The 21050-nt window shown below is 45.0% G+C and overlaps 3 protein-coding genes across 6 annotated transcripts in view; 2 read left to right on the plus strand and 1 right to left on the minus strand.

Moving 5' to 3' along the window:
* LOC119842642 (zinc finger protein 239-like) overlaps window positions 1–21050 on the plus strand; it is a 1225455-nt gene that overhangs the window by 1003455 nt on the left and 200950 nt on the right. The window lies entirely within an intron of this gene.
* Window positions 1–21050, plus strand: part of LOC119843367 (zinc finger protein 664-like) — a 1158238-nt gene that overhangs the window by 854589 nt on the left and 282599 nt on the right. The gene's annotated exons all lie outside the window — the stretch shown is intronic.
* Window positions 773–20215, minus strand: LOC119843343 (butyrophilin subfamily 3 member A3-like). The gene is given in 10 exon segments (XM_043496881.1): window positions 773–1647; window positions 4262–4288; window positions 5803–5825; window positions 6907–7007; window positions 9433–9531; window positions 9534–9713; window positions 13408–13755; window positions 15842–15952; window positions 18286–18757; window positions 19141–20215. Coding segments are annotated over 8 exon segments (1407 nt in total). The 5' UTR covers window positions 15951–15952; window positions 18286–18757; window positions 19141–20215; the 3' UTR covers window positions 773–1127.

The raw sequence follows: 21050 nt of genomic DNA on the forward strand, positions 1-21050 counted from the left end.
ACACTATCAGAGGCTCGTTCACCTGCGCATCTACCAATGTGATATATGCCATCATGTGCCAGCAATGCCCCTCTGCCATGTACATTGGCCCAACTGGACAGTCTCTACGTAAAAGAATGATATGGACACAAATCAGACGTCAAGAATTATAACATTCAAAACCAGTTGGAGAACACTTCAATCTCTCTGGTCACTCGATCACAGACCTAAGAGTGGCTATACTTCAACAAAAAGTTTCAAAACAGACTCCAACGAGAGACGGCTGAATTGGAATAATTTGCAAACTGGATACAATTAATTTAGGCTTGAATAGAGACTGGGAATGGGTGAGTCATTACACAAAGTAAAAACTATTTCCCCATGGTATTCTCCCCTCCCACCCCACCCCCCACTGTCCTCTGATATTCTTGTTAACTGCTGGAATTAGCCTACCTTGCTTGTCACCATGAAAGGTTTTCCTCCCCCCGCTGCTGGTGATGGCTTATCTTAAGTGATCACTCTCCTTACAGTGTGTATGATAAACCCATTGTTTCATGTTCTCTGTGTGTGTGTATATAAATCTCTCCTCTATTTTTTCCACCAAATGCATCGATGAAGTGAGCTGTAGCTCATGAAAGCTTATGCTCTAATAAATTTGTTAGTCTCTAAGGTGCCACAAGTACTCCTTTTCTTTTTGCGAATACAGACTAACATGGCTGCTACTCTGAAATCTGGAGTAGAGATTCCCATGATGCAGATTCCCTGCTTTTCTGATCCTAGAGTTCAGTGCGGTTCTGTTCTCCATTCTGTATGCAAATTGAGATGTCTCCCGTCCCATCTTTCATGCAGGTGAGGCGAGGGAGTTGTCTCTGTTTTCATTCTGTATGCTAATGGAGATGTCTTAATCTTGTCACCCTTATCAGGAGGGGTCTATTTGTGTCTCCCAATGCCCTTCACTGCTCTCTGCGAGCCTTTTCTCTGATTGGTTTGATTCAAGCAGAGACTGGTGGTGGTGGGGTGTCTTTCATGAGTCAGACAGGCTAGATACTGTGCCCTGGTTCCCCAAAAACACAGCGCTGACTGGCATCACCTCCCAGCTCATAGATATTAGGAATTCTGATTTCAGTGGGATATTTCCCCCTTGTGCCTCAGTGACACAGGCTGAGCTGGGATCCCCCTCTGACCCAGAGCCAGGGGCGGATTCTCTCTCCAGTGAAAGAGGCTTGCGGGAATGTGAAGATTGGAGCCTGGTTATCAGCATCAAAAAATGCCACCTGCCCCTGTTCATAGTCCAGACAAACCCGGATCCTACGGGGGCCACGCCTCAGGGTCAGGGGAATCTTTGGGGAGGTGAGAACCTGGTACTGGCCCCCATACAGCCTCACAGCCCAGATCCCCACTTCAGGGTTTAGGTTAGACATGAACTCTCCCTTCCTGCTCACAGACTCTCTGGCCACCCCAACAGCCCAGTACTTCCCATTCCCTTCCTCCACCTCCCAGTAATGGCTACCCGAGATGAATCCCTCACAGCCCAGCACACAGCACTCGTAATCAAATCTCTCAGGGTTGTCAGGCAGATCTTTCTGGGTGTCTCCCTGCCTCACACTTTTCCGATCCTCAGAAATGATGAGACGGGATGAGCCGTGTCTGGATCCAGAGTCACATTCGCTGCGGGGGAGAGAGACATTCAGAGCATTAGGGGCAGAGCTCAGCCCTGGGGTCGGGTTTGATGGTGTGAGTGACAGAATCCTCCCCAGCTGGGGAGTGAATCAGGAATCTTCTTCCTCCAGGATGTACTCATCAGTTCTGAAATCTTAGCAAAGTGCAGAGGACATTCACTTCCCTGAGAGAGATGAATGAGTGGCAGAGTGAAAGGATCAATGGAGCCAGTCTGGAGGCTCAGAAAATTTCCTATTCTTTCTCCCACGGAGGTCCTGAGGATCCTGTTTTGTAGGGAATTTGTGTCCACTTCTTCCCAGTGCTCAGTCATGTGAATGACTCTGCAGTAACCCTGTCTATCTTAAATCTCACTGTATCCCAGCCACCCCTTTGTTGGAATGTATTACAGTGTGGCTCCACCCAAACTTGCTTGCTGAAAAATGCCACATGTCTCAAGTGCTCCAGTCTTAGACAGCAACACAACTCATGGGACCAGGATTTGTGATGTCCCAGATTCCACTGCTCAGGAGCAGGCATAAATTCCATAATCTTTAAGGATCATCACAGAGATATGATGGCTCAGAACTTATCCCTTTGGTAGGGAGGATGTGAGGAAGGTTCAAAAAACAAAACTAGACAAAACGAAAAAGGAGTACCTGAAAGGAATGATACGAAGAAAGTGTGTGGGTGCATGCACACATGGGGGTGGGGGTGGGAAATGAACATAAGACCAGCCATAAGGGGTCAGACCAAAGGTCCATCTAGCCCAGTATCCGGTCTTCCCACAGTGGCAGTGCCAGGTGCCCCAGCGGGAATGAACAGAACAGGGAATCATCGAGTGATCCACCCCCTATCGCTCATTCCCAGCTTCTGGCAAACAGAGGCTAGGGACACCATCCCTGCCCATCCTGGCTAATAGCTATTGATGGACCTATCCTCCATGAATGTATCTAGTTCTTTATGAATGCTGTTATAGTCTTAGCCTTCACAACATCCTCTGGCAAGGAGTTCCACAGGTTGGCTGTGCATTGTGGGAAGAAATACTTCCTTTGGTTTGTGTTAAACCTGCTGCCTATTCATTTCATTGGGTGACCCCTAGTTCTTGTGTTATGAGAAGGAGTAAATAACACTTCTTGATTTACTTTCTCCACACCAGTCAGGATTTTATAGACCGAAATCATATCTCCCCTTAGTCGTCTCTTTTCCAGGCTGAAAAGTCCCAGTCTTATTAATCTCTCCTCATACGGAAGCTGTTCCATACCCTAATCACTTTTGTTGCTCTTTTTTAAACCTTTTCCAGTTCCAATACATCTTTTTTGAGATGGAGCGACCAGATCTGCACGCAGTATTCAACATGTGTGCGTACCATGGATTTATATAGAGGCAATACAATATTTTCTGTTTTATTATCGATCCCTTTCTTAATGATTCGCAACATTCTGTTCGCTTTTTTGACTGCCGCTGCACATGGAGTGGATGTTTTCAAAGAACTATCCACAATGACTCCAAGATCTCTTTCTTGAGTGGGAACAGCTCATTTAGACCCCATCATTTTATATGTATAGTCTCCCTCTATTTCTAACCTATCAATTTTAGTGTTCCATTAGGAAGGTACCTGGGAACTAGCCCATCATTCAGTGTGACTCCCCTGCCACTGACCACGGCTTTGTTCCAAATGAGCCCTCTCTCAGGCAGTGAGGGATGAAGAGTCAGGAGAAGCCATGACTAGCAGCAACAACAGAACCAGCCTTGGCCCTGTAGGAGATACGCACTCCACTAGCTACACACATAGATTGGGGAGGACTCAGAGATAGCACTGAAGCTGGTGGCACAGCCCTGGCTGGGACTATTTTTTAATCCCATCCCTCCCCGCAATACCCACTCCCACCTGCTCCCGCATTGTTTCTTGCATTTTTATCCCACTCCCACCCCCAAAGACCTTAGATCCTGCAAGTCCCTCAAGAGAAACAGATTCCCCCATGCTACTAAAAAGAACCCCAAAACACCAAACAGTCAGTTCGTATATTGTATATATATATTATATATAAATGGAATTCAGACATGATTTTTACCACTAAAAGAATAAAACAAATCTTGCTCAAACCATGTAAAAAACGACAATACTTGAACTCTGGTTATAATAGACATCAAATCTCTTTCTATGCCTTGTTTAAAGTTAAGTATTAAAATCTTATCGGGGGGGGGGGGGAAGAAGAGAAAAACTTGCTTTTCATGATGAAATTCTGTTGAGGAGAAACTGGTGAGAGATTAGTGTTTTCCCGCACATATTGTGGGCTGGGGTTTTTTGCCCATCCAACCCTGCCCGCAACAAAGACCATTTTACCCGCTCCCGTTATTATGGCAGTGGGTCTGGCGGGATCCTAGTCCTGATGCAGGGCTCTAACTGCTGGTGCATATGCAAGAAGAGGGCAGAAAGAGAGCTGCTGTGACATACAGATATACTGTGGTCTGATTGGACTCAGCTACAAAACATGTCTGTCCTCATGGGGTCCTGTAAAATACAGTGTGTCCTGCCCTGCTCCATTCACATACACAAGGAAAAGAGGCAACATTTTCTCCTGAATGATGGATTTGAACAATGGAATATATTCACTTTACTTACCTGGGTGTGTGAGGACTCTTCTCCAAACTGAAACCAACCATATAATCAGAGATGAGAAATTGGCTGAACAGATACTATACCATAAGATTAAATATTGCAGAAAATGATACACGGGAAGGAAAATTAGTGCTCCTGAACATTTACCGTAATATAAATAGTAGAGATGGTTTTAAAATGGTATTTCCAGCCTACGGAAGTTCCAATATTTCGACTTTGTTTTTGTCCTGAGTTGGGGCCAATAAGTTGGAATATCAAAACTTTTTGCAGAACAGACCATCCTGACATTCCTGAACCAAAACAAAGCATTTTCAACTGAGATGAAACATTTTGTTTCAGGTGGGTTTGATATTAATCACTGTCTGCTTGGGCTGCTGCAGTGGCTCATGGGAGTTGTAGTTCAGGTGCCTCACATCCCCAGGATCAGCTAGAGGAAAGACCACAGTGCATCATGGAAGATGTAGCGCACAGCGGAGAATGTGGACGTTAGACTCCTGAACTAAAATCTCACAGAGTACTGCAGCGGCAACAGGGGGGCACAGGTTAATGTAGACCCAGACCCAACCCAAAACAAAATGGTTCATTTTGATTTTCCAGTGGGGAAAATCTAAAAGTTTTGGCAGGATTGACACCATCCTATAGGAAATGTCAATTTTCTTGAACCCATAATTTTCCACATTTAAGCAGACTGGTTTCATTATTGGAATTCCCATTAATTATATAAATAAATATTATAAATGATTATCACAATTTGCTGACAGATGCACTAAAATTGCATTAGAAATAGCTTGATGACGGTCTAATTAAAGTCAGTGGAAGTAGCATTAGATACTTAATTGTTGTTTAAAAAATTTATAGCAGTACTGGAAAATAAAATTACTAATGTTTCTATTTGAATTAATTTCTCATGCATTATTTCTTTGGGGTTGGGATTTTCAAATGCACCTAAGCGCACCTAAATGCACCTAGGAGCAGAAACCCCATTGAAAATCATGGAAACTTGTATTCCTTATTCATAGATTTTAGGGCCAGAAGAAACCAACATGATCAGCTAGTCTGACCTGCATTACACGGGCCAGATAATTTCATCCAGTTATTCCTGTGCCAAGCCCATAACATCTGTATGGGCTAGAACACATCTTTTAGAGAGATACCCAGTCTGGATTTAATACGTAAGCACATGTGAAAATCCCACCTTGAGCCACAGAAACAACCATGTGTCTTCATATCCTTACTACAAAGTTGAAGAGGTTCAGCTGTTCCTTTTCTCTTACATGTTTTACCTGATACCTTTATTACGTGACATTGTCAGTACTCACGTTGAGGCTACATGTCAATTTTATACAAAGAAGACAAGACTTTTCAAAATTTCTTTTGGTGTGAATTTTTTCTTCTTCCTATTATCCCACATTAAACAAAACAACAGCAGCAAAAATCCTAAATAACTCCCCTCCCATATACACAAAGCCAACAAACAAAGCCCATTACAAGGATACGCATTTGCACAAAAGATATTAATTGGTGGAGAAGGAGACGTGACTTACTAAGTTCTGCTACAAGTTTCTCTGAAAAGGAAACCAAAAGAGAGATACATTATTGATCTTTGTGTTTTACTTTTCCTTCTCCACAGTTAAAGGGGTATATTTTCCATTGGCAAAATGTATCCCTGCCTCTCCACACTGTTAAAGCCACACACAGAAAGGAGGAATTCTCTTAAACACTACATGACACACAGGTTGTATTGGAAGGGGATCCCACTTATCTCCTCTGCCCCAACAACATCACATATATCCACAAAGAAGAAACACACTTTCATATCCCCCTCTCCAAAGACCATGGCTCAGCCTGGGCTGCCAGCAGCAGGTGGGAAATGAAGTCTTGCTTTGGGGAGGGATGCACACAGGAGCAACTCAAGGGCTGGGAAGGAGAAGGCAGAGAAGAAGCAGTAGCATGTCTCTGCTTTCTCCATCAAATGAGCCTCCTCCGGTTTCTGGCAGGGAAACCTCCCCTCTGATAAGCCTGCAGGCAGTAGGCTCAGTGGAGAAGGCAGGAGTGTTCGTACTTCTCCTGACTTCTCCCTCTGAAAACCTAATCATCCCCTGGACCTTCCTTTCTCCTCTTAGCCCCTGCTTGAGCCCATGTAGGGCATCCCAGGGAGAAAAGCCCACTCACATCATAAGTCTTTGGATGCTCCCACTGGATTTAATAGGTTCTCAGGGATCTTTCCCGAGCCTAAACCAGCTCTTGAACCCCAAATGAAACAGTAGAGGTTCCTCAGCCTCCTGACAATCAAAACAGTCTCGTCAGGGATGAAAGACCCTAATGAGTGTCCTGGGCTTTAGGGATTTAAAATGGAAACTGAGCTGCATCTTAACTATGGAGCGAATGCTATCCATGGTACGCACAGGCCCCTCCCCCCATTTCCCTAGGATCTGACCACCCAATATGAGGTACAAATATGTCCATTTTACAGGTGGGGGAACTGTGCTTCATATAATATGAAGCCTGGAGCCTGAATTACTGCCCCAAGGTCACACAAAGAGGCTGTGGTGGAACAAGGAATTGAACCCAAGCCCTCTATGATCACTCAATGGTATTCTGTTGACTTCTTCCCCATTACCCTGTATTTCATTGGGTAATGCTTTACTTTTACTTTGCAGAGATAAAGAATAAGGCCAATGGAAACAAACAAAACCACCAGGCTCATGCACAGAAACACCATCCACCGGAGACTTTGGGGAAAAAGAATCTGAAAATAGAAAGCCGGGAATTTCCTTACTGGGAAGCCAGGGCAAAAGTCACCTGATTTAATTACATCCACAACAGGGTTTGTGTGAGAGGAGCTTGCATATATGTCCCTGGCTGATTGCACAGAAAATCAGAAGAAACTGGTTTTTTAAAATGGTTCCAACTAACAGAGATCTAAGAGAGGTAAATGTCTGAGTAAACAGGCTGGCTGATCCACTGCTGCTTATTGGGTATATTATTCAATGTTCAGGAGCATTAAAAAAAATAAAAAAACTGACCAGTCATTAAGAAAACATATTTGCAAGGCCAGTATTACTGCCATGGCTTGAATGAATCACCAGTCATCCTGCACATTTGGAGATGAAGTACATATTCATTAATTGCTGTTATGCTGTTTAATAATTTAGTCGTCATGTGGCCAACGTGGGGTAAATAATGATAGCTGAAGTGAAGAGGTTTTTTAAACTTTTCAAATCACCCCATAGCCAAATTAATTCCCGCCCAGAAATCTTGGTCACAAGTATATAACATTCCCTTTATAAATGATTTAAACAAGGTGAATTTCCTGAGTTTCTACCTTTAAAAAAAAAAGTTTGTGTTTGTCTGATGGGATTTTCAAAGGGGCCCTAACTGATTTAGCCATCCAGCTCCCATTGAAAAGCAACAATAAATGATCTTTTAGCAACTTCTACAGAGTATAAGTATAACTTCTTTTGAGTATCCCAGCCTTTAAACAGTAACCAATTTCTCTGAAGAGTTTTCCTTCATGGTTTTTTTTTTCCCCTCCCTTAATTCTGCTTAAAGAGGATCCCTGTTCCAGTGAATCTGCCCCTTAAAATATCCTTGTTAGGATTTAACATAACACCTCTCTGTGTTTAGAGGTAGCATTCTAGCATGATGCCTACAAAAACCTTGACAATGTTTGGACAGAGGAGTGTGAGACAGACTGGGGATCTGCCTGGGGCAAATTGTAAACTCTTTTTTGTTTGGTGAGTGATGCGTTTGCAACTTTCATATAACCTTCACTTTTGTACTGTAACCTCCATATGGGTTGAGATACCCAAGGTGTGTTGGAAGAACTGAGCTTGGTTTTCAACCTGTGGTCGGCAGACTATGTCTAAGATTTCCAAAGGGGTCCACACCTCCATTAGAAATTTTTTAGGGGTCCACAATAAGAAAAGATTGAAAACCCCTGTTCTGGACACTAGCTGCGAGATAGCAGTGACTTGAGATAGCCCTCAAGCATCCTGTAAACTCCTGTGTTCCTGGCTTTCCTTGCCACGTGGTTCCTAATGGGTGGTTAGACTATAACCCAGAGTGCCCGCAGCTAGGTGGAATTCTAGGGGAAGGTGTAAAAGACTGCAGAAGCCTTGGTTGGTTTGGGGGCCTTGGGTTCTTGGATTGTTGAGTCCCAACTTTTTGCCACTGGGTATGATAAAATGTCCAGGGATTTCCCTTCCCCCCACAACTTTTCCTTTTTTCATGCTAGCTTTTCAAAACTTTTCAGCCTTTGGAAAAGTTACAGAGTGGCAAAGTTGTAGGACAGTTTTTCCTTGTTCCACCCTTCCAGTACATACTTTTAGGATACATATTAGGGAACATTTAAATGTCAGCGTTGCTGTTTGGTTTATTAATGTAGTTTTAATTGGTATAAAGACTCAATATTAACTTGGTGTTTATATTACATAGATGCATAGAGACTCCATAGTACTAGGCACTGTAAACATAGTAAAAGACAGCCCCTGTCACAAAATGTTCACAGTCCAAATGAGCAAAACAGACAGGGTGGGAGAAAGGAGGGCTGATTATCCCTAATTTACAGATGCAGATTAAGTACAGAAGAATTATGGGATTTAACCAAGACATTACCAACAGAAATGGGATTTGAACCCAGACTGTTTAAATCAGTGGTTCTCAGCCAGGGGTACGTGTACCCCTGGGAGTACGCAGAGGTTTTCCAGGGGGTACATCAACTCATCTGGATAGTTGTCTAGTTTTACAGCGGGCTACATAAAAAGCACTAATGAAGTCAAGACAAACTAAAATTTCAGACAGACAATGACTTGTTTATATTGCTCTATATACTACATACTGAAATGTAAGTACAATATTTGTATTCCAATCAATTTATTTCATAATTACATGGTAAAAATGAGAAAGGAAGCTATTTTTCAGTACTAGTGGCTGTGACACTTTAGTATTTTTATGTCCAATTTTGTAAGCGAGTTGTTTTTAAGTGAGGTGAATCTTGGGGGTACACAAGACAAATCAGCCTCCTGAAAGGGGTGCAATAGCTTGGAAAGGCTGAGAGCCACTGATTTAAGTCTTAGGCTAGTTTTTTTAGCCACCTATCTAATCTACCCCTTTTAGTTAACCAATTGTGTATGTATGTTCATGGTTAGCGTGTGGCTTCGATTGCAACTGACCTGCTATGTAAATTGTTGATTCTTTGTCTTGGTTGAGGAAGGTGTTCCGGATACAACATGACAAGTTCTGGTTTGAACGTTCTGTGATAAGGAAAGCAGTTGCGTTTCAAACAGGCCGTTATCCCTTCGGAATGTTGTTTCAGAGACTGAAGGCAAATGTCGCCCACCCAGATCTCGCCACAGCACTTCGGGCTCTGGGTACCACCCGGCCGATCGGCACACCACTTGGATCCCTCCATCCTGGTAACCCTCAACAGAGAGGTGGGGATCAGAGCCCAAACCTGGAGGAGAATGGGGGTACATCTCTTATTTCAGCATGCTAATTTAGATACATATTTCACCTAAAAGATACAATTTTAAGCCATCAGTGGATTCCCAGTGATCACGGTCATAGTAAATCATGTGAACATATTAAAAAGAAAACTGATTGGGACTTACTACTTTCATTATAGTGTAATGGGTTGCCATTAGGGTTCATTTATATAGTGACTGCTCCTAGAAGGTTGTCCAGGAGGTCAGATCACTGCACCCTGATGCTCCTAAAAAATATGGAGAGAGTAAACTCAGCCCCCTTTGTCTTGTCATCAGAGTACAGCTAAAGCTGCAGGGACTGAGGTCTTCTGGGAGTTAAGCAGTCATTGCTAGCTCTTTCTGGGGAGAGGCAGCGGTAAGAGGGGCTGATACAAGGTAAAGATACCTGGTGGAGGCGCCTGTGTTGGTGAATTGCCTGCCCACTCTCTGTGACCACTCCTGCTTCAGATTACAGGCCATCAGGTTTTTTTGTAAATAGATGAGTTACACTAAGAACATAATGACAGGTTTCAGAGTAGCAGCCGTGTTAGTCTGTATTCGCAAAAAGAAAAGGAGTACTTGTGACACCTTAGAGACTAACAAATTTATTTGAGCATAAGCTTTCGTGAGCTACAGCAGTAGCTCACGAAAGCTTATGCTCAATAAATTTATTAGTCTCTAAGGTGCCACAAGTACTCCTTTTCTTTTCACTAAGAACATACTCGACTTGGTGTCACCAATTTCTGCTCCATCCCAGCAACCATCCTGAAAATCTGATCTCACTTGACAAAAGGCAACAATAATCTTGACTAAACTCTACCTGCAAAATTATATGTTTCATTACTACATGAGTGATACAGGGAGGTTCTTGAACAGGGAATTTTGGAAAAGAGTAAGAGAAAAAAAAAGTTTTATTTGTTTTTCCCAATCCATCTTCCAGTGAGATGTCCACTTGTTGCCTGATCTCTAGGCTGATCCTTGATCCCGTATCGCTTGAGATGTGTGTGCTTTTGAGACCATCCTTTTCTTTGTGGCTTACAGCTGAGAACAGAGAGCTCTTGACCTCTCGGTCTTTAGATGTGTCTTTTTGTAGGGAGAGTGTTTTTAAGGGGCAAAACCCAGTTCGGGAATTTTCTTCCAGATGCCTGACTGGACCAGAATGTGTGTTCAGAGAATGGTGCAAGGCATAGTGTCCTCCTCAGAGGTTGTTTTGGGTGTGTGTGAGTGTATAACAAGGGGTGTACACTTGTGCAAGATCTTCGTGTTGGTGTCACCCAATGGTTAGTGTACGTTATGCATCCCCCTCTATGCATGATCCAGAGAAGAGCCGAGTCTGTTACAACTCCTAGCTACAGAAGGTGGTCCCTTAGCGCTGGCTGTAGAGACTCATGCTTTCAGCTCTGGAGCTTCCTGGCATTGGCCAAGATGGGTAATTGTCATACTCACGCTAGCTCAACCTGGATTTTTATATGTAATTGCAGGTTCTAATAGCTGTAGCATTCACTCCTGCTTTACTGTATGTCTGACGGTACTGAGGATGATTGCAAGACACCATTGGTTGCTGTGGCACTGGCTTGCTTTTGACATTCACCCGTATAATTTTCGCCCCCCATTGAATCACGATGTGGTCGTCTCTCTTTCTCACTTTCTGGTAGTGGTTGGAACTTTAATAGTGGACTGACTGGCTGAGTGAAGGAAAGGCTGAAATGGGGCTGGTGATCCAGGAGAAAGATTTGGAGTAACAGGCAAGAGTTGTGCCTGTACCTTCAGTCAGAGATGTGGGTCTCGCCCAGTGATGAGCTGCCAAAATCTTAACAATGGGTTCCCTCCTCATCCCACGGGGGGTTGTTGCCCACTCCTGCTCCATCTAACCCCCCGTTCCTTGACGCCCCTCCAGGACCCCTGCCCCATCCACCCCCCACCCCTGTCCCCTGACTGCCCCCAGACCTGGGCAGGAGGGTCTCATGGGCCCCCATAGTGGGTGCCCACCCCAGCCTTAAGAGCCAGAGGCACCTGCCGGGGGGCGAGGTGGAGAGTCCCGGCGGTGCTTACCTGGGGCAGCTCCCAGGAAGCATCCGGCAGGTCCTCTGGCTCCTAGGGGCGGGGGAGCGTAGCTGGGGTGGAGCAGGGGGCGCAGCCACTCCCAACACTGATCACATCAAAAGTGGCGCCTTAGACGCCGACTCTCTGGGTGCTCCGGGGATGGAGCACCCACGGGGAAAATTTGGTGGGTGCAGAGCATCCACCGGCAGCTCCTCGCCCCACGCCTGGCCCCAGCTCACCTCCGCTCCACCTCCGCTTCCTCCCCTGAACCCACCGCCCCGCTCTGATTCTCCGCCCCCCAGCCCTGGCTTCCCGTGAATCAGCTGTTGGGCGGGAAGCCGGGGAGGGCTGAGAAGCAGGCGGCGGCTTCCCGCCTCCGGCCGAGGGTGGCGGAGGTGAGCTGGGCAGGGAGCGGTTCCCCTACGCCCCCCCCCGGGGTGCCTGCTGCAGTGTGGGCAGCCCTCCTCGCGCCCCCCACCCCAGCTCACCTCCGCTCTGCCTCCCTGGGCCTGAGCGGGAAGCTGCCGCTTGTTTCTCAGCCAGCCCCGGCTTCCCGCACCAACAGCTGATTCGCGGGAAGCTGGGGCGGGGGGCGGAGAAGCAGAGCAGGGCGGCACGTTCAGGGGTGGAGGCGGAGCGGAGGTGAGCTGGGGCCGGGGGTGGGGCGGGGAGCTGCCGGTGGGGGCTCTGCACCCACCAAATTTTCCCCATGGGTTCTCCAGGGCTGGAGCACCCGTGGAGTCGGCACCTAAGGCACCACTTTGGGCCGGTTAAATTTAGAAGCCCTTTTAAAACCGGTTCTCCCTCGTGGATCAACTGGTGCATCAACTGTATTTTTGGCAAAAAATGTTTTGCCAAAAAAAAAAATCATCACCCAGCTCTACTGTTGATACAGTTTTTAAATTTAACTTCTAAATTTAACAAACTGGCTCCAGCTCACCACTGGTCTCACCTTTCCAATATGACACACAGTCCCTGGTGGTTTCTTTTTTGGTCAAGTTCTCAGCCCCGGCCGGGACTAGAACCGAGTTCTCGGCCCTGGTCGGACGGAGCTCCAAGCTCCTCCCCTGTCCCGCCTCCTGCCCTGGCCAAGGCCCCACCCCTTCCCCCATGGCCCCGCCCCATTCTGCCATCACTCCGCCTCTTTCCCTGAGGCCCTGCCCCCTGCGTCCTCCTTTCTGCCTCCCCCTCCGCTGCAGCCCCAAGACCAGAAAAACTCTGTGCTCCTGCTGTGGCCAGCCTCAGGGCCATGAAGGGGGGGATTTTTCTCCCTACAACATATTTGACAACATGGAGCATTTTAATGGATTTTTTTGTTTGTGTTTTGGAAATTTTACTGAACTTTTTACCCAGCCAGCCATTTTGTTTTTCAGTTTGTCAGTGAAATTTCTCAAAAATGTCTTTGTAAATCGGCATTCCCCATAGAAATTCCCCATTTTGACAAAAATAACCATTTTCCCTGGGGTGGGGTGGATGGGGTGGATGGAGAGAATCAATGGAAAAATGTTGACCAGCCTTAGCACTGATATACAATTACAAACAAACAAATACACCCAAAACAAGCTGTCATCTCAGAAGGAAATACAGTACCAAATAAGATACTGAAATGTTTGGGAAGACAACACCAACACAACCACTGACCTGCTACCTTCAGTTCCAGCAGGGCTCCTCCATAAAAGGTACTTGATCGAATGAAGCATCTGTACAATCCTTCATCAGAGGGTCTGATATTGTGTATTTTCAAGTCAACACTCCCAGTGGAAAGGCCGTCTTTCAAAAACTCTGTCCTTCCCTGATATTCTAGGGTCTGAGACTCATTCTGATCCTTGCCATCACGGTACAGATGCACAACTGACGAGAGATGAGGTCGTAACCATTTCACCTCCATGTTTTGAGCATTCATCCTGGGGGACAGGTGACAGGGTAATACAAATTCCTCACCCACGATAGCAGTGACTGAATGATCAGGGACCACCACTGCAAACTGGGCTGTGAAATGTATCAGAACACAAAGGAAATAAACTAAGAAAGAATATAACAGTCTAACAATCATTTCCAAAATAAGACATTCAGTAATTTATATTACAGATATTTTATATTACACACACACACAGAAACTACATTAAAATAACATAATTAAGGTTGTCTGCAGTGTTGTTGTAGCTGTATTGGTCGCAGGATATTAGACAATAAGGCGGAGGAGGTGATAGCTTTTATTGGACTAACTTCCATTGGTGAGAGAGACAAGCTTTCGAACTACACAGACTTGAAGAAGAGCTCTATGTAGGTCAAAACCATGTGTCTCACCATGTTGGACCAATAAAAATACTACCTCACCCACCTTTTCTCTCTGTTATTAAGGTTGCAAAGTATAACAACCAAAAGCAATCAGCCAAACTGAAAACTGTATTTTTGGCAAAAAAATGTTTTGCCAAAAAAAAAAATCATCACCCAGCTCTACTGTTGATACAGTTTTTAATGGGAGATTTCCCATACTACTTGATTCATAGGACTGCTGCCTCATTCCTTGCCTGCTCAGGTGATGTCAGAAGAGAGGAAGAGGACAAAATAATGGGTAGGTCTTAGGACCCACGGAAGACAGAAAGAAGGTTGGGATGACACTTCTTTATTTATTTATTACTGATCTCTTTATATGTCCTCTTTCCCCTCATTTGGACTACCCCGAAGTGCAGAATGATCTGTGCATCAGATAGGACCAGGCCAGGTAAATTGGGCAAAGTGACTGGAGGAAATTTCAGGGATTATATCAGTTTACTTCACTAAGGGCATGTCTACATTTATCGGGGATCGACACTGAAGCAATCAATGCACCGGTGGTAAATTTAGTGGGTCTAGTGAAAACCCATTAAATTGACTGCACATCGCTCTCCTGTCGACTCTGGTGCTTCGCTGGAATGAGATGCATAAGGTAAGTCGACGGGAGAGTGTCTCACGTTGACCCAACGTGGTGTAGACACCTCAGTAAGTCGACCTAAGGTACGTCGACTCCAGCTACATTATTCACATCACTGGAGTTGCGTAACTTAGGCCAATTTAACCCCGTAGTGTAGACACGGCCTAAGACTATGACAGGTTCCAGACTTCATTCACTTTAGGTGCTCACATTAGATGTTTTTGGACTCTCAGTTGCTTCTGCCTCCTCAAGCTTACACTATACATGGAGTACTTCTGCAGACCACATGGAAACTCCAGCTGGGGCAGATTGGGCATCCTGTTTGCTTTGCTGTGCTCCTCAGAGGGAACCCCTCACACCGAAGCTCTGTGTTCTGCTCCAGTACCGAATATATTTGTGAATGTAATTCAAGGAGTGTTTTGTTTTGGGTTTGGGGGGTGGGTTTTTTTTGGTTTGTTTTTTTGAAGAATGATAATGTTTGGGACCATACTCCCATGCAGACTGCCTCTATTCTCAGGTGATACCAGAGTTTTACAACAGGCTACATAAAAACCACTAGCCAAGTCATTACAAACTAAAATTTCATACAGACAATGACTTGTTTATACTGCTCTATATACTATACTCTGAAATGGAAGTATAATATTTATATTCCAATTGATTTATTTTATAATTATAAGGTAAAAAATGAGAAAGTCAGTAATAATTCAGTAATAGTGTGGCCTTGACACTTCTGTATTTTTATGTCTGATTTTGTAAGCAAGTAGTTTTTAAGTGAGGTGAAACTTCGGGGTATTCAAGACAAAGCAGACTCTTGAGAGGGGTACAGTAATCTGGAAAGGTGGAGAGCCACTGCACTATAGCACTCACAGCCATCCTTGGACAATAAAAGGACAACTCTCTTGACCCTCTGGTCATGTTGATAGGCCATTCTAATCTCCATGCATTTTGAGATGGGAGCAAATGGAAGAGGATATTAATGTGTGAAATATGGAGTTATTAGTCCTGACAAGAAATCAGAAGAGTATTATTTATTATTATTTATTGATCCAGTTGGTATTTGCTTTAGTTTGTGTTTATTTGTATATCTGCAACTAAAGAATGGAACAGGCACATTTTACAAATCACAGTGACTAAATAAACGCCATGTGGAATTCCTACCTGATTCCAGCTTCTGGATGTGACAAATAATGGGGAAAATGATCAAACCCATTTGAGCAGAGCTGGTTCTGGAGCTGCAGCCGAATGAGGCAATTTTCATCTTCGCCATAGCTTGAGTTGTGCAACGGCGCGGGGGGGGGGGGGGGGGGGAGGGGAGAGAGAAACAAAAAGACAGCATCTAGAACCCAATCCAAACGAGAAGGTCTCCAATTAACTTCAATGATCTTTGGATCAAGGCCCAATGGCCACAGCAATCAAAACAACCCAGATTCTCATGGCTGAGGGGTAGAAGATTACAAATAGGATGTGTTATATACAGTTAAGTAAATTCATTTTGATATTATGGAGTGACAACACCCATATTAAAGTTGAAACTGACTTTCTGCTATGAACCTACTGCTGTCACCTACGCTTCCATCAATGCATGCTCACACCATGCTCAGAAAAAGATAACTTAAAAAATAAAAAGGTAGGCTAGATCTGGAGACAGATATGTTAATGAAATCTAGGCCAAGAATTCCCCATTTTAACACGAAATTTGTGATATTTGTAGGGTGACCATATTCCCAAGGGAAAAGGGGACAACCCCAGCCACTCGCCCAAGCCCATCCCACCCCCCTATGTGAGGCTGCTGCTGATCTCTGGAACCTTGCCTGTGCCCACACATGCTGGAATACTGTCTCCCTCCCCACCCTGCCTGCCCTAGTGTGTGGGGCTGGCATCTCTGCTTACCCCCCTGCACGTTCCTCCACACCACAACACACTTTTGCAAAAAAAAAGTCCGGACGGCCGGGACAGGGTTTAAAAAAAGGAGTGTCCCAGCCAAAACAGGATGTATGGTCACCCTAGGTATTTGTATTTGATGATGACAGGATTTTTTCCTTTTCTTTTTGTCATGGCTCAGAGCTAGCCAAAGCACAGGTACTGGCTTCTAATTTTCCCTGGGGGTGCTCAAAGCCCACTCAGCCCCAGGCCCTGCCCCCACTCCACCCTTTTCCCCAAGGCCCCACCCTCACCTCACCTTTTCCCTCCCCCACCCTGCCTCTCCCCCTCCCCTTTCCACTCCCTCCCCTGAGTGAGCTCCCTCCCCTCCCCTCCCCACACCTCCTGCACACCTCTGAACAGCTGTTCCGCAGCAGACAGGAGGTGCTGGGAGGGAGGGGGAGGAGTTGATCGACAGGAGCTGATGGTGGGGGAGATTGGCTGCCGTTGGGTGCTAAGCACCCACTAATTTTTTTCCGTGGGTGCTCCAGCCCCGGAACACCTAGGGAGTCGGTACCTATGGTCAACTTAATTTTGTAGTGCTGTCCCACAAATCTGCAGTGAATGAATTGCAACCTCTCCACTTGTCACAACCATCTTTCTCCGTGTATCCTCTATAGGCCCCCCCTGGATGATCCAGGGTCTGCAAGGAAAGGGGGGGGAAATTGGAGGGGAGGGGAAGAAAAACTGAAAACAAAGTCAATCATGTTTCAATCATATTTGATTAAAAATGGAAAAATCCATAAAATACTTCAAACGAAACAAAATAATTTAAAAATACAATTTCACAACTATCATTCAATTTTTTTAACTGACTTTATTCATGAACTCTCCCCTCCAATGGCTTTTCGCACAGGAGAGCCTCTATCACGCAACATATAAATTTGCCTCTTTTTTAATTATATCATGAAATCCCTATTGAGAAACAACATATGATCGACTTTAGGCACATTCTTAATTCCCACTGTTTTCAGAAGGAGAAAAGGATGCAATTTTCTGTTTTGACTGATTATGGAAATAACTACTTTTTTCCCCTTGAAGTATCAGACTCAAAAGAATTCAGCCCTGCAGCCAGATTTAGAAAACGGTTAATGACGACAACCAGAAGACCAGACTGATGACCATTGGATTTTGGTGCAGTACATTTCTTCCTGTACTACAAATGCAGGAAGCGATTTTGTTACAAATCTCCCTCTGATGTGACTGAGAACAGGATCGGGCCTTGTGTTCTTGTATAAAACATAATCACAAAAGAAATAAATGACTAGTTCAACCTGCTGTACAAATCTCGAGCTAGGAAAATAATCTGAAATGTATTTTGAATGTAAATCATTTTGAAGATACATGTAATGCTAGTGTTACATAAAGAGTAAAACCAATGACCCATGATTATTTAATCTTCATGTTAACAATCTGTCCACACAATAAGCAGTGTATTTTAGGGGTTATAAAGCAGTGGTTTTCAATTTTTTTTTTCATTTTTGCTGTGGACCCCTTTGGAAATCTTAGATGTAGTCTGCGGACCCCCCCCCAGTGGTCTACAGACCACAGGTTGAAAACCACTGTTCTATGGTAACGACAACCTTTCGCAGACCCCTTAGATGTAGTCTGCAGACCACCAGGGATTCGTGGACTGGAGAAAACCACTGTTATAAAGAGTCATTTGAAGTAAGTTAACCTACTTGATTTGTCCTTCCAAGAAGTTTCACAGTCTTCAGGGCGTGACCAGCTCTCAATCGTCCTGTGCTAGCTTGTAAGTGACTATTTCAGCAAATATCCAGTTGAACAGCTAACTCTGGCTATAAAAGAGTTTTCTAAAGAGTTGTAGCCAGTTAACTCTGGCTATAGAAGAGTTTTCTCATCACTTTTCCGTGCACTTTTTAAAGAACCATGTTTGCGTTCCAGACTGATAAATGTGCTTGCCTTCTTCCGGCATCTGCCGAGCTGGAAAGCGAAAGTAATGCAGTACTGCATCTGGAGAGATGCTATCATTTCAAACACCCGTCAAGTGGGAGAAGCTAGAGTCTTTTCTTAAAGAAACAGCCAGTCCAGCTGCGGAGCTGGAAGTGCCCGTACCAGCAGATTCAAGCATTCAGGTGATCTGAACCCACTGATGATTTTAAAGAGACTCTTCTTGCGGATTTAGAACATTGACTACCAGAAAAAAAACAAAAACCAAAACAAACCTTTGTTAACAGAGAGTTAACAAAGGAGGGAGGGATAGCTCAGTGGTTTAAGCATTGGTCTTCTAAACCCAGGGTTGTAAGTTCAATCTTGAGGGGGCCATTTAGGGATCTGGGGCAAAAATTGGAGATTGGTCCTGCTTTGAGCAGGGGGTTGGACTAGATGATCTCCTGAGATCCCTTCCAACCCTGAGATTCTATGAGAGTTGAGGTCATGAGTGGCATGTTGTGACATCTCCATTGGGGAGGCTGGGTGTGCCTGGACTGTTGCCCAGCCCTGACGCCTCCTCCCCACAAAGCCCCATCCATGCTTCCCTCTCTGCCCCGACCCCCTCTGGCCAGCTGGCTACTCACCGCTGGCATGCGCCTCTTTGTCCCCTCCCAGTGAGAGCACAGAACTCCTCTGGGGCTGGTGCAGGAGATGACAGCTCCTCCGACCCAGGATCCACAGGGTGAGATCCAGCTCTTTCCGCTGCCGGGGAAGAGAGAGTTCCTCTGGCCTGGAGGGGAGGGGAGGGAAATAAAAAGCCCCTTTTCCCTCCACCATTTTTGCAAATATGGGTGTCTCAGTTCCACTGGGGTAACTGTTACCCCCTCTGCCCCTGCCTGAGCTGGGTTTTTCCTCTGACACCCTCTGGCAGCACCTCACCACGAGCTTAACTCCTGCTCCCCTCATCCCTGATTTTGCCCTTTAGCCCCTCTCCTAGTCCTGCCTCCAGCTGATTGACCCACCTGGCCCGTCAATTTCCACCCCCTGTTCAGACCCTGGCCACTCCCCTGCTCCAATTTGGCCCCTTTGTCCCTTTTTAACCCGTGTATAAAGCAGTCCGCAGAATCTTACGGCTAATAAGGGCAGGGTGAAGGGCAGTGGCTTCAGCAGATGAACTGAGCATGCTCAGTACATGTAAGCCGCACATTCCTATGTGGAGCAATCCACTACACTACACAGGCTGCGGTGGGCACAGAAAGTGCCCCTCTTAAAGGGGCAAAAAATTTTATTCCTGTGCACACCCCTGCAACCTGGTCTCGTGGAGGTGGATTAACTACTCTGATGGGAGGGATTCTTGCATCAGTGTAGGTAGTGTCTATACCAAAGTGCTACATCAGGGCACCTGCAGTGGTACAGCTGCACCTCTGTAGCATTTTAAAGGTACACAAGCCCAGAGGCTGATTATTGCATTAACAACAGAAGAAATGAACTGCAACAAGTTAACACAAACAGCCCAGCCTATGAAAATGATTGTTCCAAACTATTGAGCAGATAATTATGTAAGAACATGGATAGAAAATCAGGACTGATTCACAACTGACCTGTTAGTTTAACATAGTGCTTGATTGGGAATGGCCAGTATTCCCCATGAATAATTCTCCTAGTTTTAGGGCCACAGTTTGCACTTTATTGCATGGATCTGCAAATGTTCTTCTCAGGGAGACACCGATCTTTATATTTGCACCAATATACTATCTGTAGTCATTACATTTTCAGTGAGGCTCCCACATTGAAAAATACAGTAACTCCTCACTTAACAAAAAGAAAAGGAGTACTTGTGGCACCTTAGAGACTAACAAATTATTAGAGCATAAGCTTTCGTGAGCTACAGCTCACTTCATCGGATGCATTTGGTGGAAAAAACAGAGGAGAGATTTATATACACACACACAGAGAACATGAAACAATGGGTTTATCATACACACTGTAAGGAGAGTGATCACTTAAGATAAGCCATCACCAACAGCAGGGGGGGGAAGGTGGAAAACCTTTCATGGTGACAAGCAGGTAGGCTAATTCCAGCAGTTAACAAGAATATCAGAGGAACAATGGGGGGTGGGGTGGGAGGGAGAAATACCATGGGGAAATAGTTTTACTTTGTGTAATGACTCATCCATTCCCAGTCTCTATTCAAGCCTAAATTAATTGTATCCAGTTTGCAAATTAATTCCAATTCAGCAGTCTCTCCTTGGAGTCTGTTTTTGAAGCTTTTTTGTTGAAGTATAGCCACTCTTAGGTCTGTGATCGAGTGACCAGAGAGATTGAAGTGTTCTCCAACTGGTTTTTGAATGTTATAATTCTTGACGTCTGATTTGTGTCCATTCATTCGTTTACGTAGAGACTGTCCAGTTTGGCCAATGTACATGGCAGAGGGCATTGCTGGCACATGATGGCATATATCACATTGGTAGATGCGCAGGTGAACGAGCCTCTGATAGTGTGGCTGATGTGATTAGGCCCTATGATGGTATCCCCTGAATAGATATGTGGACAG

This window comes from Dermochelys coriacea, chromosome 14 (genome assembly GCF_009764565.3).
Source record: "Dermochelys coriacea isolate rDerCor1 chromosome 14, rDerCor1.pri.v4, whole genome shotgun sequence".
Taxonomy (NCBI): domain Eukaryota; kingdom Metazoa; phylum Chordata; order Testudines; family Dermochelyidae; genus Dermochelys; species Dermochelys coriacea.